Below are 12,054 nucleotides of genomic sequence, written 5' to 3' on the forward strand. Positions count from 1 at the left end.
TCCTCGTTGGAGGCAGGGGACGGAGCTCGGAATTCAACTTTATTAAATGAATAAATTCTGATTAAAAATTTATCTAAACGTTTCCTTTATTTTCGCACATTTCCCATTAACTTATTTAGATCGCCTAACAGCCCGGAACACGGAAAATTTATGCGCATGTGGAATGAAATCCACTCCGTTAGTGAATCGTTTAGCCACAAGAAACTCTTGAAAAATGTAGAACTAATCAATTCAGTGTTTACCGGCAATGCGGGACACGGGTTAACTGTTGTTTAGCTTATTCACTGTTGTAGTATGTAGGACTGCAAGCACAAATTCTGGACAATCCAGGAGCTGTTGCTGGATATATCCCAAGTTTTACGTACATATCTATACGCCTTAGGTAACCTCCAGTTGTAGTGTAGTTCCTTGCAGCTAAACTGTAGTTACGCTCAGCTCCGGAAGCGAAGCATTTGCTGGAAAATCGTAAAGATTCTGGCTGAAGTGGGCTCATCAATAAATCTCACAGACACACACACACACACTTAAGGTATGTTTTCGTTATTTGATCATATGCTGCTCATGTACTGCTTAGCAACGATGAAATTCAAAGGGCAGTTGAGGGTTTGCTTAATAGGCATTTATCAATATTATTAAATTATTAAACTATTTAATTAAAAATTTTGGGATATTTTTTAACGCAGAGGATTCTTATCAAACAAGTCCTGTATGCAGGAAATTCCATTTATTTTACAAAAATTACAATGAACATTACAAAAATTACAAATAAAATCATGTATTTCACATAACTGTCAAAATAATGCTTAAGTAATATGGTAGCTCCGCTCTAGCGCACGCATAACAGCACCTCTAAGGTATTCTAATACGCATGACAGCGTCTCTAAAGTATTTTAGCGCACTGTCAAAATTTAACATCTCTCTGTGCGCTACTGAAGGGTCTTTGTAAAAAAAGGCTTTAAGCACTAGCGAGAAACCAAAAGTAACCAGTGTAAATAAGTTTTAATAATATTCGGTTCCATATTCACGGAATTAAATTTCAGTTTTGAAGCTTTTTACTTTAATTTTCTGTTAAATCGCTCTTTATTGTCGACCTCATAAAGCCTGCTCCAAGGGAATACACAGGGAGGAGCTTGGTTTATAATTTTCCGGTGGTTCTAATTCCCCCTGTGTTTTGAACCAATAAAAAACTGAAATATTTCATGCCCTTTCAACTCGAACAATCTCTGGATTTCTATGAAACTAACGCAAAGTCCAATTATTAACTTTGAATTTTAGGTACACAAATAGAAACAAATTCCGAACTTTCAGGACATTAAGTATTTATTCGATTTTTCATTTAACTTTAAATTAAAATTTACGTAAAATTTGTCGTCGGAGATGTAGGTACCATTTTTTAATGCTACACGTGAACATGTGAAAGTTTTGTGGATAAAGTCGATCCAAATAAATACATAATGTCGCGTAAGCATACAAACAATACATGTACGGGGTGCGCCAAAAATTACCTATACATGGTAATATCTCCTCTCCCATAATTACCATCATGGAAATATTTCAGGGGGTGATAGTCCTTTGCAAAATAATTTTAATAATGTTAATAGACTCATGGTCAAAAACACACCATTTTCAATGCACAAGGTGGCAAAGTTTCACGTTTTTCTTATATTTTGCGATTTTCTCACCTATGCCTTAGGTTAGATTTTTGAAATCTCGTACATCTATTTTTCTTAAGACCTTCTACAACAAAATATCAAAATCATTGGCAGTTACATACAGGGTGTTATGTTTTTTGGATCACGTACTACTTTTTGCTTTGTATCTTTTTTTGGAATACTCTGTATGAATTATGATGCCAAATTTAAGTCAATTTTTCAATTCTTTAGCTTTTCGGTCTTTTACGTCATTTTCGTGTCTTTTACCGTTGTCGTAGAACTTGCAAGAATAACCGTCGATGCAAATGAAAAACGTAAAGTAAGTAAGTAAGGAAAAAGTGTCATCAGGCTCAGTTATCAATTATCTGAAGCAATTCTAACATTTAACCAAATTTCTTGAAAAAAAGATAAGTCTGAACGAAACCAACATTTTAAAAATTAAAAACGTGGAAGTTTGCCATTCAGCGTAACGAAAATGGTGCGTCTCAGACCATGGGTCTATTAGCATTTTTTTATTATTTTGCTAAGTACTACCACTCTCTAAAATATCTTTATAGTATAATAGATAAAAATGTAAGCAAATAAGCATCACTACAATACCTAAACTCTTTCCTTTTCACTCTTGTAATTTCTTATATTAAATGGATCTATACAAATTACCGCACGTTTACCCCATAATGGAGCGTTTACTTGCATTCTCATCCAAACCGGATCAATTCCACAACAACCAAGGAAAACAGTTCCTGGAAAACCGTGCCGTCGCACATAGTATTTTCCCTGATACATATTCAAATTCGAATCGATATATCAGCCATCTAATTAGTTAATTGACCCCCCCCCCCTCTCCTTCCTTGACCATTGCCGAAATCTGGATGGACGCTTTCCAGCTGCCTTAATTTAAGTCTTACATGGGACAGGGGGAAGTGAAGAACGTTGTCCCAAAATCTTCGCGTGTGCGAAGCCATGATTTATAAATTAACGTGGTGGAAATAAAGTATAAAACCTTGGACTTGTGTTGGCATAGATTAATCAATATGCCGCTATAAAGGTCGGACCGCAATAAAGAGTCATCATAATAGAGTACCTCCCAGGCCTCGTTATTAGCGTTAAAAATGAGTTTATACTGTGAAATAAGTTTCTTATTAAAATTTCTATGGGGCAATATCGATTGCTACACTAAACAATGTCTGGTGTAAGAAAATAATAGGAAATGCTATTCTCCTGGGGATTAATTTACCATTTAACCATCAGCATGGAAATATGTGTAATAAGCCTGCTGAATTAACTAACGTTTCTTTTTCGTGTTTTAGGAAACAATAGCGGAAAAGGTAGAATGACACGACGTTGTTGGGAACAATTAAGCGATAGAAGACAAGCGAAACAAAGACACATTGAAGACGGCCTGTTCCAAATTGCCTCGCAAACCTGTAGCTTATTCTTGCAAATTAATAATACGAATAACATCAATTACGGCGACAATAATTCGAATATTCAATTAAATGGGTAAGTGGTACTCAAATTTGTAGACGTTTAACCCTCCTGCAGACGGGCCACTTGTTCGCGCCACTGTGTAGCGGCGCCCGCTGGTCTTTTTTAAAATACACGGGGTGTTTCAGTTAAAGTGACACGAGTGGTTATTTCCACAACCAAATTTAAAATTAAAAAAAAAATCAAACAAACATTGCCTACCATGAAAAGGGATATCAAACGCACACAAGTAAACTTTTTCTCAAGATCATTTAAAGCATATTTCAAGACCAACTTTGTTTTTTTTAATGCAACACTAATTTTTTTTAGCAAATTTGTAAAGAGCTTAAAAAATTAAGTATTTTTTGCTAAAAAAGTTTTTTCCAAAACTCCTCGTTTTCCAGATGTCAACAAAAATTGAAGTGGCACATTTAAAATAACATAAGCATGGCTTAAATTACGAAAAAACCTTATTAATGGAGAATAAAAATTCACAAATTCCAAAAATTAACCCAAAACCATAGTAAAAATTAAAAAAAAAATTTATCAGTCCCGTACTTGGGAATATTTTTACTCACAAAGTTTTTACTCTGCCATGACGACAAATATCTCGCTAAATGATCGCTCAACCCATCCACTACGCGTTTTACATCACCGGAAGACGACCAGACATTACGAGTGAAATCAAAATTCCTGTGGTCCAACCAAGAAGAGTCCGTTCCTGGATGCAGGGTTCCGGTTATAGAGGAGGTCACCACTTGGAAGTGGGCGTGGCAATGAACTAATGTGGCGTCGCATTTAGGAGTCCTGCGAAAAATATAGAACTGCCCAGAGGTCAATCTGGTACTGATGCACCCAAAAGCAATGGGTAGATTGATGTCTCGGATGGGGCAATTCTACGTAATATTAATTCCCAAATACACCTCTGTTGATGGGCAGACGCTATTTGTCGCGCGCGGCAGCTACTCGACGTATCATCTGGACGAATTAGTTAAAAATCAATGGATTTGAATCAAAGACGTTTTACAAAATGTCACCTCTCGGTGGAGTGAAGCAAATCTTCCGTCTGCAAGGGCTCTCAATCGCAGTTATTGTGATATCTATACAGATTTTGAATTAAGGAACCTCTAAACTGGCGTTTAAATAACTTTTCAACTAAAATAAATCTGTTTTTTTTTAATTAATTTTAATTCCAACTTTAGGGCCGGATCGTCGTTTAGAGAGCCTCAATTTCCTTCACAAAGTGCCAGAGCGAAACCAAGTACGGATAGCAGATCTGAAAGCGATAGAGAACAGCTGGTAGTCTTAATACCTCCTAAGCAGGAAAATAAACGGAGATTGTCGTATTACCCCAGTGGATTTTTTCACAAACCGCGGTTGTCGGTAAGTTCCAGATATTTTACTTTTCTTCTTATATATACTGTTCCAATTTAGTAAAAATCTCGTCTGCTCATGAATGTTTTTTCTTGTATAAAAAAACGGTGACAGAGAGGCCAGATTTGACAAATGAAATGTAATTAGAAACTTATAAAACGTAAAATTTGATTAGGAATTTGCTAAATTTTTTAATCGTTTGCATCGAATGAGCACATTTAGAATTTAAGTTAAAGTAGGTTCAGGGTTGGCAAATTTTGATGTTTCTGGAAGTCTCAGTAACATCGACGATTTTGACGATTTTGGATAAACCCTCGTCATTTAGTCTAAGCCGAGATTAGTGATAAGATGGAACAGCATATACACCCAATCACATCTAGGGACTACAATGGGCCACTAAGAGATTCTTGTTTGTCGCCCCGTTTTCCTCATAAAACAGCCATAGAATCCAAAATTATGAATACCCAATTAAGGCACCATTGCTGATTAAGCTTGTTATACCTATTTTTTCCTGTAGTAGGTTCCAGTGCACTGGTACCCTGATTCCATTGGCTTTTAAAGACAACAATGTGCCAATATCAGTCATTTTCTATATCTTTGACTATCCTCTATCTGTACTGACAATGGTAGGTACCAGTGCTCTAACTGATGCCCCGATTCTGTATCCGATTTTGAATGGCAACAACGTGTCAGTGTTAGTTATTTTTTATATTTTTCACCATTCTCTACCTGTATTGGCTCTAATAAGTACCAGTACACTGATTGGCACCTTGGTTTCCTGATTACATCGGTTTTTGGATGGCAACACTGAACGCACTAAGACACTTTGACATCTATATCAATTTTGCCGTCAGTTATGTCAGTCACATTGGGCGCTTGCGCCTATGCTGGATACCATCTAAATTAGTATTCAGCTGTTTTTTGTTTGGAAACAAAGCCAAGCTAATGATGGAAAAAGTACTTGTTCTTCATATGTGGCACACCTAGTAATGCATACTGTGCTATTATAAATACAAGTTATAGTACCTAATAAATAAGATAAATTTACAGTGAAAATAAAATAAATTGATGGTGTAAGAATTTTATTTAAAATTTAGGTCTATTTAAGAAATCACTTCTGATCTGTTTTGTGAGAAAATGCGTGAAGGGGTTTAAGTATGAGAATAAAGTTAAATAGTAGCTTTAAAGTGCAGGTATGTAGTAAAGTAGATCATAGCGGCACTCAATAGGTAAGAAATTGGAAGAAACGAAAATGGAAAGTTAGGAATAAATGTGTATTATCAAGAGAATTATTCTGCCATTGTACAGGGTGTCCCATTTTTGTCGTAACCGTGGGATATCTCGGTTATTAGTAAAGATAGAGAGATGTGGTTTTCGCAAACATATGTCACTTTTTAGTGAAATTAATGACGACGTTGACAGAACTGATCCAGCTGTCTTAGTTTTTGCACTACAGGGCGTTTTTGAAAATGTTCTATTTTGGGACCTCCCCTATAGTTTGAATATGCGTCAAGTTATTGAAAATGTAAAAACGGTGTCGGGTAGAGATTTTCACGCAAACTCCAGTGGCGCATTCAGCTTTTACTTATAATTCATACTTTTAGAGATATGGACCAAACTTATGTTTTTTTAAATGGGATACCCTGTATATATTTACCTATTCTCATTCCCCTGATTTTCCCCATTCTAAAAATACAAAACTTGATACGGTTATTTCAAATAATAATGTCACAAATTGGCAATTTCTGCTAAAATAGTTACTAGCTATATTTGCCCAGTATTTTCAATTTAACAGAAATTATAAATCTAACATATTGGGCATTTTTATTGATTTAAGCATTGCTTAAGTTAATTAGCAATTAAATTGGGTATTAATTATCGTTTATTATTGAAATAAAAATATTTCCAGACCGTTCCCGAGACGCCTACATCCTTAATTCCTCCAGAAAATGAACTTTGGGCACAAACTTATTCTTTAACAGACCATGACGGTAGCCCCGACAGGTATGTACTTGCGTAATGCATTTGCACAGAGCTAATATACATAGCATGCTGATCCAACTTGACCCCGGATAATTAAAGTCAAATTATGAATGTCTTGTCTTAACTTCCTTAACCATAAACGTTATTTCTTGCATCCTAAATCTCCATTACCTCCTAAAATATTACTGCAATGCAAGGTCTTATCACAGCCTTTATACAGGGTTCGCCTTTGGGAGCTGACCCATCCGTATGTGGAAAATTACAAGTTTCATGTATTTTTGAAGTTTGTACTTTTGTTTTATGGAGAAACCCCGACATTTAAAAAATATTTTCAACCTGATACGACTTCCGCTTGCGCCGGAAGAAAAATACATTAAACTTGTAATTTTCCATATACGGACGGGTCAGCTCCCAAAGGCGGACCCTGTATAGAGGACTTCTCATGTTATTCTCTTATTCATGTCGTTTTGTAGGTGGGGTGCTAGAAACAAATGGTGCCGTCCTTCGTGCATCCCCATAACAATCATTTGCACCCTGATCTTCCTTGTAGTGTTACTGCCAGTACTGGATCATGCCACCGAACGAGCCTTACAACAACTTAATAGTTTTGAAAAAGCGTGTAATACCTGCAGGTAAATCGATCTTCTATACTGAGGAATAAATTACAATTACAAACCAAATACTTCCTGAATTGTTTAGTGTGTCCTTAGTGGAAAGCGTGCCCGAGGGACTGATTTACAACGACTCTTCAATTACAAATCCGGCAACCTTCGATGTGTGGATGGGATTAATAAACAATGCGCAAAAATCAATCGACATCGCTTCCTTATACTGGACATTGAGGCAGTCTGAGGTTTATCCAGATCCTTCTTCAATTAAAGTACGTCATGTTTAGTCTAGTCGTTTGCTTGGATATCGTTTTTAGGTATATTCTTTTAGGGTGAAAAAATCTTTCAAGCACTCCTGAAAGCGGGCACCGAGCGTGGAATATCCATTAGAATCGCGCAAAATGCTCCCTCACAGAACTACCCTAACGTAGATACGGAATTTCTTATTAAGAGAAAAGCTGCCCAAGTGAGAAGTCTGAATTTTGTTAGACTGCTTGGTGCGGGTGTTTTGCACACTAAAATGTGGATTATCGATAACAAGCACGTTTATATTGGAAGCGCTAATATGGATTGGAGAGCTTTGACACAGGTGAGTTTATCTCTCTGGTTAAATTGTAGAATTTTGATTGAAGACTATTTATTGCAGGTTAAAGAAATGGGTGTGGGCATCTTCAATTGTTCCGCACTAGCAGAAGATGCTTCAAAAATTTTTGAGGTAACTACGAGCCTTCAGAACTAAATGTTTGGACGACCTATAAATATAATTTTTTTTAAATTATAAAAATTTTAATTAGTTAATTAAATTAATACATTTTTGATTAAACATTTTAGAAACTGAGCGTTCGAACATTTAGCTGTTGTGGCTCGTATATGTACTTGCAAAATAACGTCTGACTATCCTCAATTTCTTGGAAATTTTATCATACACAGGGTAATCAATTTAAAATTTTATTACAGGTTTACTGGGCCTTAGGTGCAAATAACTCTGTAATCCCTGATCAGTGGCCCAGCAATTTTAGCACGCACTACAACATGCAGTCACCATTAAATATGATATACGAAAACGAAACGTTCCAGACATTTTTATCCGTAGGTTATGAAAAAATTTCTTTCAAATAACACACTCTGGAAGCTACATGTACAATAATTCTTTTTTCAGAGTTCTCCTCTTCCTTTTAATCCTTCCGGCCGTACAAACGACATCGATGCCTTACTAAATGTGATAAAGCATGCAGAAAAATTCGTATACATTGCAATAATGGACTATATTCCTTTAATGGTTTACACACCGAAACGGTTGTTTTGGCCTATAATTGACAACGCCATAAGAACCGTCGCGATCGAACACAAAGTCAAAGTAAAACTATTAATCAGTAAGTGGAACCACTCTAGACCTGCTGAGGACAACTTCCTGAGGAGCATTCAAGATGTTAATCAAGCTTATCCAGGGGTTTCCATTGAAGTTGTATGAATTTTTCCATTAGTTTCAAGAGACAAATACTATTAAATCACTTTCAGAAACGTTTTGTGGTGCCAGCGAATAATGAACAAAGAAAAATCCCTTTTGCACGGGTGAACCACAACAAGTATATGGTGACCGACAATACGGCCTACATAGGGACTTCTAACTGGTCCGGAGATTATTTCACTAATACCGCAGGAGTGGCCTTTGTTTTGCATGATCCAATATTCGACAGGAATGCGAAACATACGACAATTCGGAGTGAATTGCAGGCTGTGTTTGAGAGGGACTGGACCTCCGAGTTTGCGCATCCTCTATAGAATTCGAGGTACTGTTTATATTGAGGAATATTGTGGAAATATTACTAATTATAATAGAAATTTGTGATTGTTTCCCTGCGTTTGTTATTTAAATTTTTTCGTGTGAGTAACCAATAAAGGTACAAATTTCAGTCAACTGTTATCTTTCTTTAGTCGCTAGAACAAATCACCCAATTGACTCCATCTCTAGAACGAGCTTAAGTTTGATTAAAATCAAAACCATTACGCACTCAGTACATACGGTATATAGTCGACTTGCATGGTAGATAGGCGCAGTTAGGTGTTTTCAGTCGTACTACCGGTGTGCGCCCGAATGTGCCATCAATCTGAAACAGCCAACAGTAAAAGAAAGACGTATACTCTGCTCTACCTACTTCTTTATTTATTAGATGTTTGATATCACAATTTTGAAATTCGGAAACGTTACAAATAACAAGTTACACTATCACTTACTAATTAGGTATTACATATTTACATACAAGTTTCAACTTTCTAAATCCGATTGGTAATTCTCGGCAAAACAGATAACAATAAACATAACCGTGAATGAAGACTTTTACTTTGATGATCGTTGTTAATATAACACATTATATATCCATATGCGATTCTCGGTAAATATCGATGGATTCAGCAGGTTCAATGTGCTAGAAACTGATGGTGAAAGAGAGCGAGACTCAGAAAAGTGCGGTAGTATTCTAAAATCCAGCACCATTGAGGAAGAGAATTCTGATTCCTGCAGTATTTCAAATTCAAATTCACACATTATACTAAGGAACTTAAAAATTCTAGTACGGAATTGTAAAGTGCAATAAAAGACTAAAATATCTCCTACCTTAAGCTGCATTATAATGTCAGACTTTCGGTTTGGATCCGGAAGTTTTCCGGATAACTAACGACAAACCTCAAATTGAATTCCACACTCGTGAGTGCATATACTAACTAGGACTAGAATAACCGAAAGGTCTAGCAGTAGACTCTATCGTAATAACTATTATGATTATAATCAATAACCTTATTATTCTACTACGTCATAATACAATATATTAGCGGTACATCTAATACAAGCAACGAAATACCGATTACTAATTTGATTGAAACCAAGTGGAGCACAGTTCCAATTTTCTCTTATCTCAAGCTCAAAAAGTGGCTGAGTAATATTATTTCCTGTCAATGAGTCACAGGTTTTATGATATTGAATATCGAGTAATATCGATTTTAGATTAATGAATAAATCGGACAGAAAATTTTTAAATATCTCTATAAATTGCATTTCTTGTGAGAATTTACTAGGTTTACTACAAAAAAAGTAAGTTTGGAATTTTTACAGTTCACACAAAAGTAATTACACTAAATATAAAGTGAGTAATAAATTACAAAATGGAAATTTGCGAACAAGCCACATTTGCGATCATTATATTGGTCGCAACTGACTATTACAGGTAGATACATAATGATATTAAACATGAATAATCTCAAAATAAATCAGATCATTAAAGAAATGGAAGAAGATGAGAATGAGAAAATTTGCCAATTTTCGGGCAGACTAACAGAATCACTTTCTGCAGACACGTAAGTTCGTTTGCTTTATCGGTATCCTTGAACTAAATTTTAACAATAAAAAATTGCCATAGAAAAAGTTGCAAAAAATAGGATAGACATGAACATGAAGAGAAGTAACAGTAACAAAATATAAATTCACAAGCAAAATTAACTTTCTCGCAGAAAATATATGTTCTATTCAGTCAAAAAACTGATTAAATAAATGAAAAATTGAGGCAATGAGTGAGTTCCTCTTCGACAATAAAAGGAAAATGAAACAGCATGTAAAAAAATGTTTCATGCATTTTGCTCCCCATTTTAATGTCTGTATTTGGTACAGCTTTTAAAGTGCACGTAAAGATATTGGAATAATCGCAGAGAAAATGACTCAAGCTGGGTTTTTGCATGAATTTGATTTAAATGAAGATTCATCTTGGACCCGTTATTGATGTCGCTAGGTAGAGGAATTTCATATGAACACATGAATAATTCCATCATTAATCAATGGCAGCTCATTCTAGCGAGGCCAATGACAAACGGCATAGAAAGTATCAAGAACAGTCAGCAAGCTTTACAGTAAAACCCGCCCTGCTCGTGATGCTTTTTAATATTTTTTGTACGACCAAAGCCGCACAATTATAACATTTTAATATTAGAGTTTTTTGACACATAATTTAATCGTTTTAACCATCAATTTACTTACAGTCTTGGAACCATAAGTAAAACCCTTTAAGAAAATGTGCTTTACTCACCGCCTTAGAACGGTAAGTAAACTTTTCTACTCTTAGCAACTAGGAAATACACTTTCCTACGTTCTAAACGGACAACGTAAACATTTTAAAAACAGGTCGTACAAAAAAGAAACTAGACACTTTAAAATTGGGTGGGATATGCGCTTCTTCACATCTAATATCTTACCACAACAGTTAAGAGGCGATCGATTAAGGTGACAAATACTCGGGCGTCAAACTGGAGGTGCCACGACCCCGTCCTCGACCCCTGCCTCGTCCTCTACCTCGGCCTCTCCCACGTCCGCGTCACCTCCGTCCATCCGTCAGGCCCCCCACATAATCTTTGAGATAAAAACATAAGAGATAGGAATAGTTTGAAACTGTTAACATATCTGTAAGTCTGCGGTTAAAAAGCGATAACAAGTAGCCCTAAAGGAATACCATAATGAAAATCTATTTGTCCGGAACGTGAATTGTAATCTTTATAATGTCTTGACAATTTTAAGTTTTCACTACTATGATTATCAAATTTACAATTAGCAAATTGCTTGACAGGAGCTGAGGCCCCTTAGAAAAACTAAGTAAATGTAGGGTGATGAAATCCGATTGTGCAGAATCACATATAAAATTGGACGCGCTTTCGCCATATAATCTAATAAACGAATAAAGTTGTGACTTACCTATGTTGCTAGTGGTTTTCTCCAAATAAGCCAAGGGGCCCTGAAGCATACCTCCGGCGCTAGCTTGACCGAAATGTCCCGATTGACCCATTCCTTGCACAAGCATACTTTGATGTGGGGAAAGCATACCGGGGCCAACAGTACCTCCGCTCAAACCAGGAGGGACCTTAACAAATAACAAACATTTCATGTTGGGTCTTTTCTTACAAAGCGGGTAAACGAGGAAAGATACATAATT

The 12,054-nt window shown here is 36.0% G+C and overlaps 2 protein-coding genes across 5 annotated transcripts in view; one reads left to right on the plus strand and one right to left on the minus strand.

Annotated features, from left to right (window-relative positions):
- The first annotated feature begins 2,944 nt into the window (after positions 1-2,944).
- Positions 2,945-9,002, plus strand: LOC136417416 (5'-3' exonuclease PLD3-like). Of its 2 annotated transcripts, XM_066403092.1 has the most exons (10): positions 2,945-3,155; positions 4,322-4,502; positions 6,403-6,497; positions 6,950-7,108; positions 7,176-7,356; positions 7,416-7,673; positions 7,731-7,799; positions 8,042-8,173; positions 8,244-8,549; positions 8,603-9,002. In XM_066403092.1, the coding sequence occupies exons 1-10, from the start codon at positions 2,986-2,988 to the stop codon at positions 8,864-8,866; spliced, it is 1,815 nt and encodes a 604-aa protein (XP_066259189.1). In that variant the 5' UTR covers positions 2,945-2,985; the 3' UTR covers positions 8,867-9,002. The 2 variants fall into 2 exon arrangements, with proteins under 2 accessions (XP_066259189.1, XP_066259190.1); XM_066403093.1 differs by lacking the exons at positions 2,945-3,155; positions 4,322-4,502 and adding an exon at positions 5,483-5,686.
- Positions 9,003-9,221: 219 nt separating this feature from the next.
- Positions 9,222-12,054, minus strand: part of MED28 (mediator complex subunit 28) — a 71,258-nt gene continuing 68,425 nt past the window's right edge. For 2 of the 3 annotated variants that reach the window (XM_066403220.1, XM_066403219.1), the window contains 2 exons: positions 11,817-11,982; positions 9,222-11,477 (listed from right to left, as the gene is read on the minus strand). In XM_066403220.1, coding sequence (XP_066259317.1) covers positions 11,443-11,477; positions 11,817-11,982 — 201 coding nt within the window. In that variant the 3' untranslated portion in view covers positions 9,222-11,442. The remainder of the gene's footprint in view (positions 11,478-11,816; positions 11,983-12,054) is intronic. The other variant, XR_010752816.1, reaches the window with a different exon arrangement.

The sequence above is a fragment of the Euwallacea similis genome, chromosome 28 (assembly GCF_039881205.1).
Source record: "Euwallacea similis isolate ESF13 chromosome 28, ESF131.1, whole genome shotgun sequence".
In the NCBI taxonomy this organism is placed as follows: Eukaryota; Metazoa; Arthropoda; class Insecta; order Coleoptera; family Curculionidae; genus Euwallacea; species Euwallacea similis.

Excerpts from the sequence above, each read along its gene's own strand:
- LOC136417416 (XM_066403092.1), top strand. The coding sequence starts at position 2,986 with ATGACACGACGTTGTTGGGAACAATTAAGCGATAGAAGACAAGCGAAA. Across the intron at positions 4,503-6,402 it reads TTCACAAACCGCGGTTGTCG|ACCGTTCCCGAGACGCCTAC; the intron begins GTAAGTTCCAGA and ends AAATATTTCCAG. Across the intron at positions 8,174-8,243 it reads CGTTCCAGACATTTTTATCC|AGTTCTCCTCTTCCTTTTAA; the intron begins GTAGGTTATGAA and ends TTCTTTTTTCAG.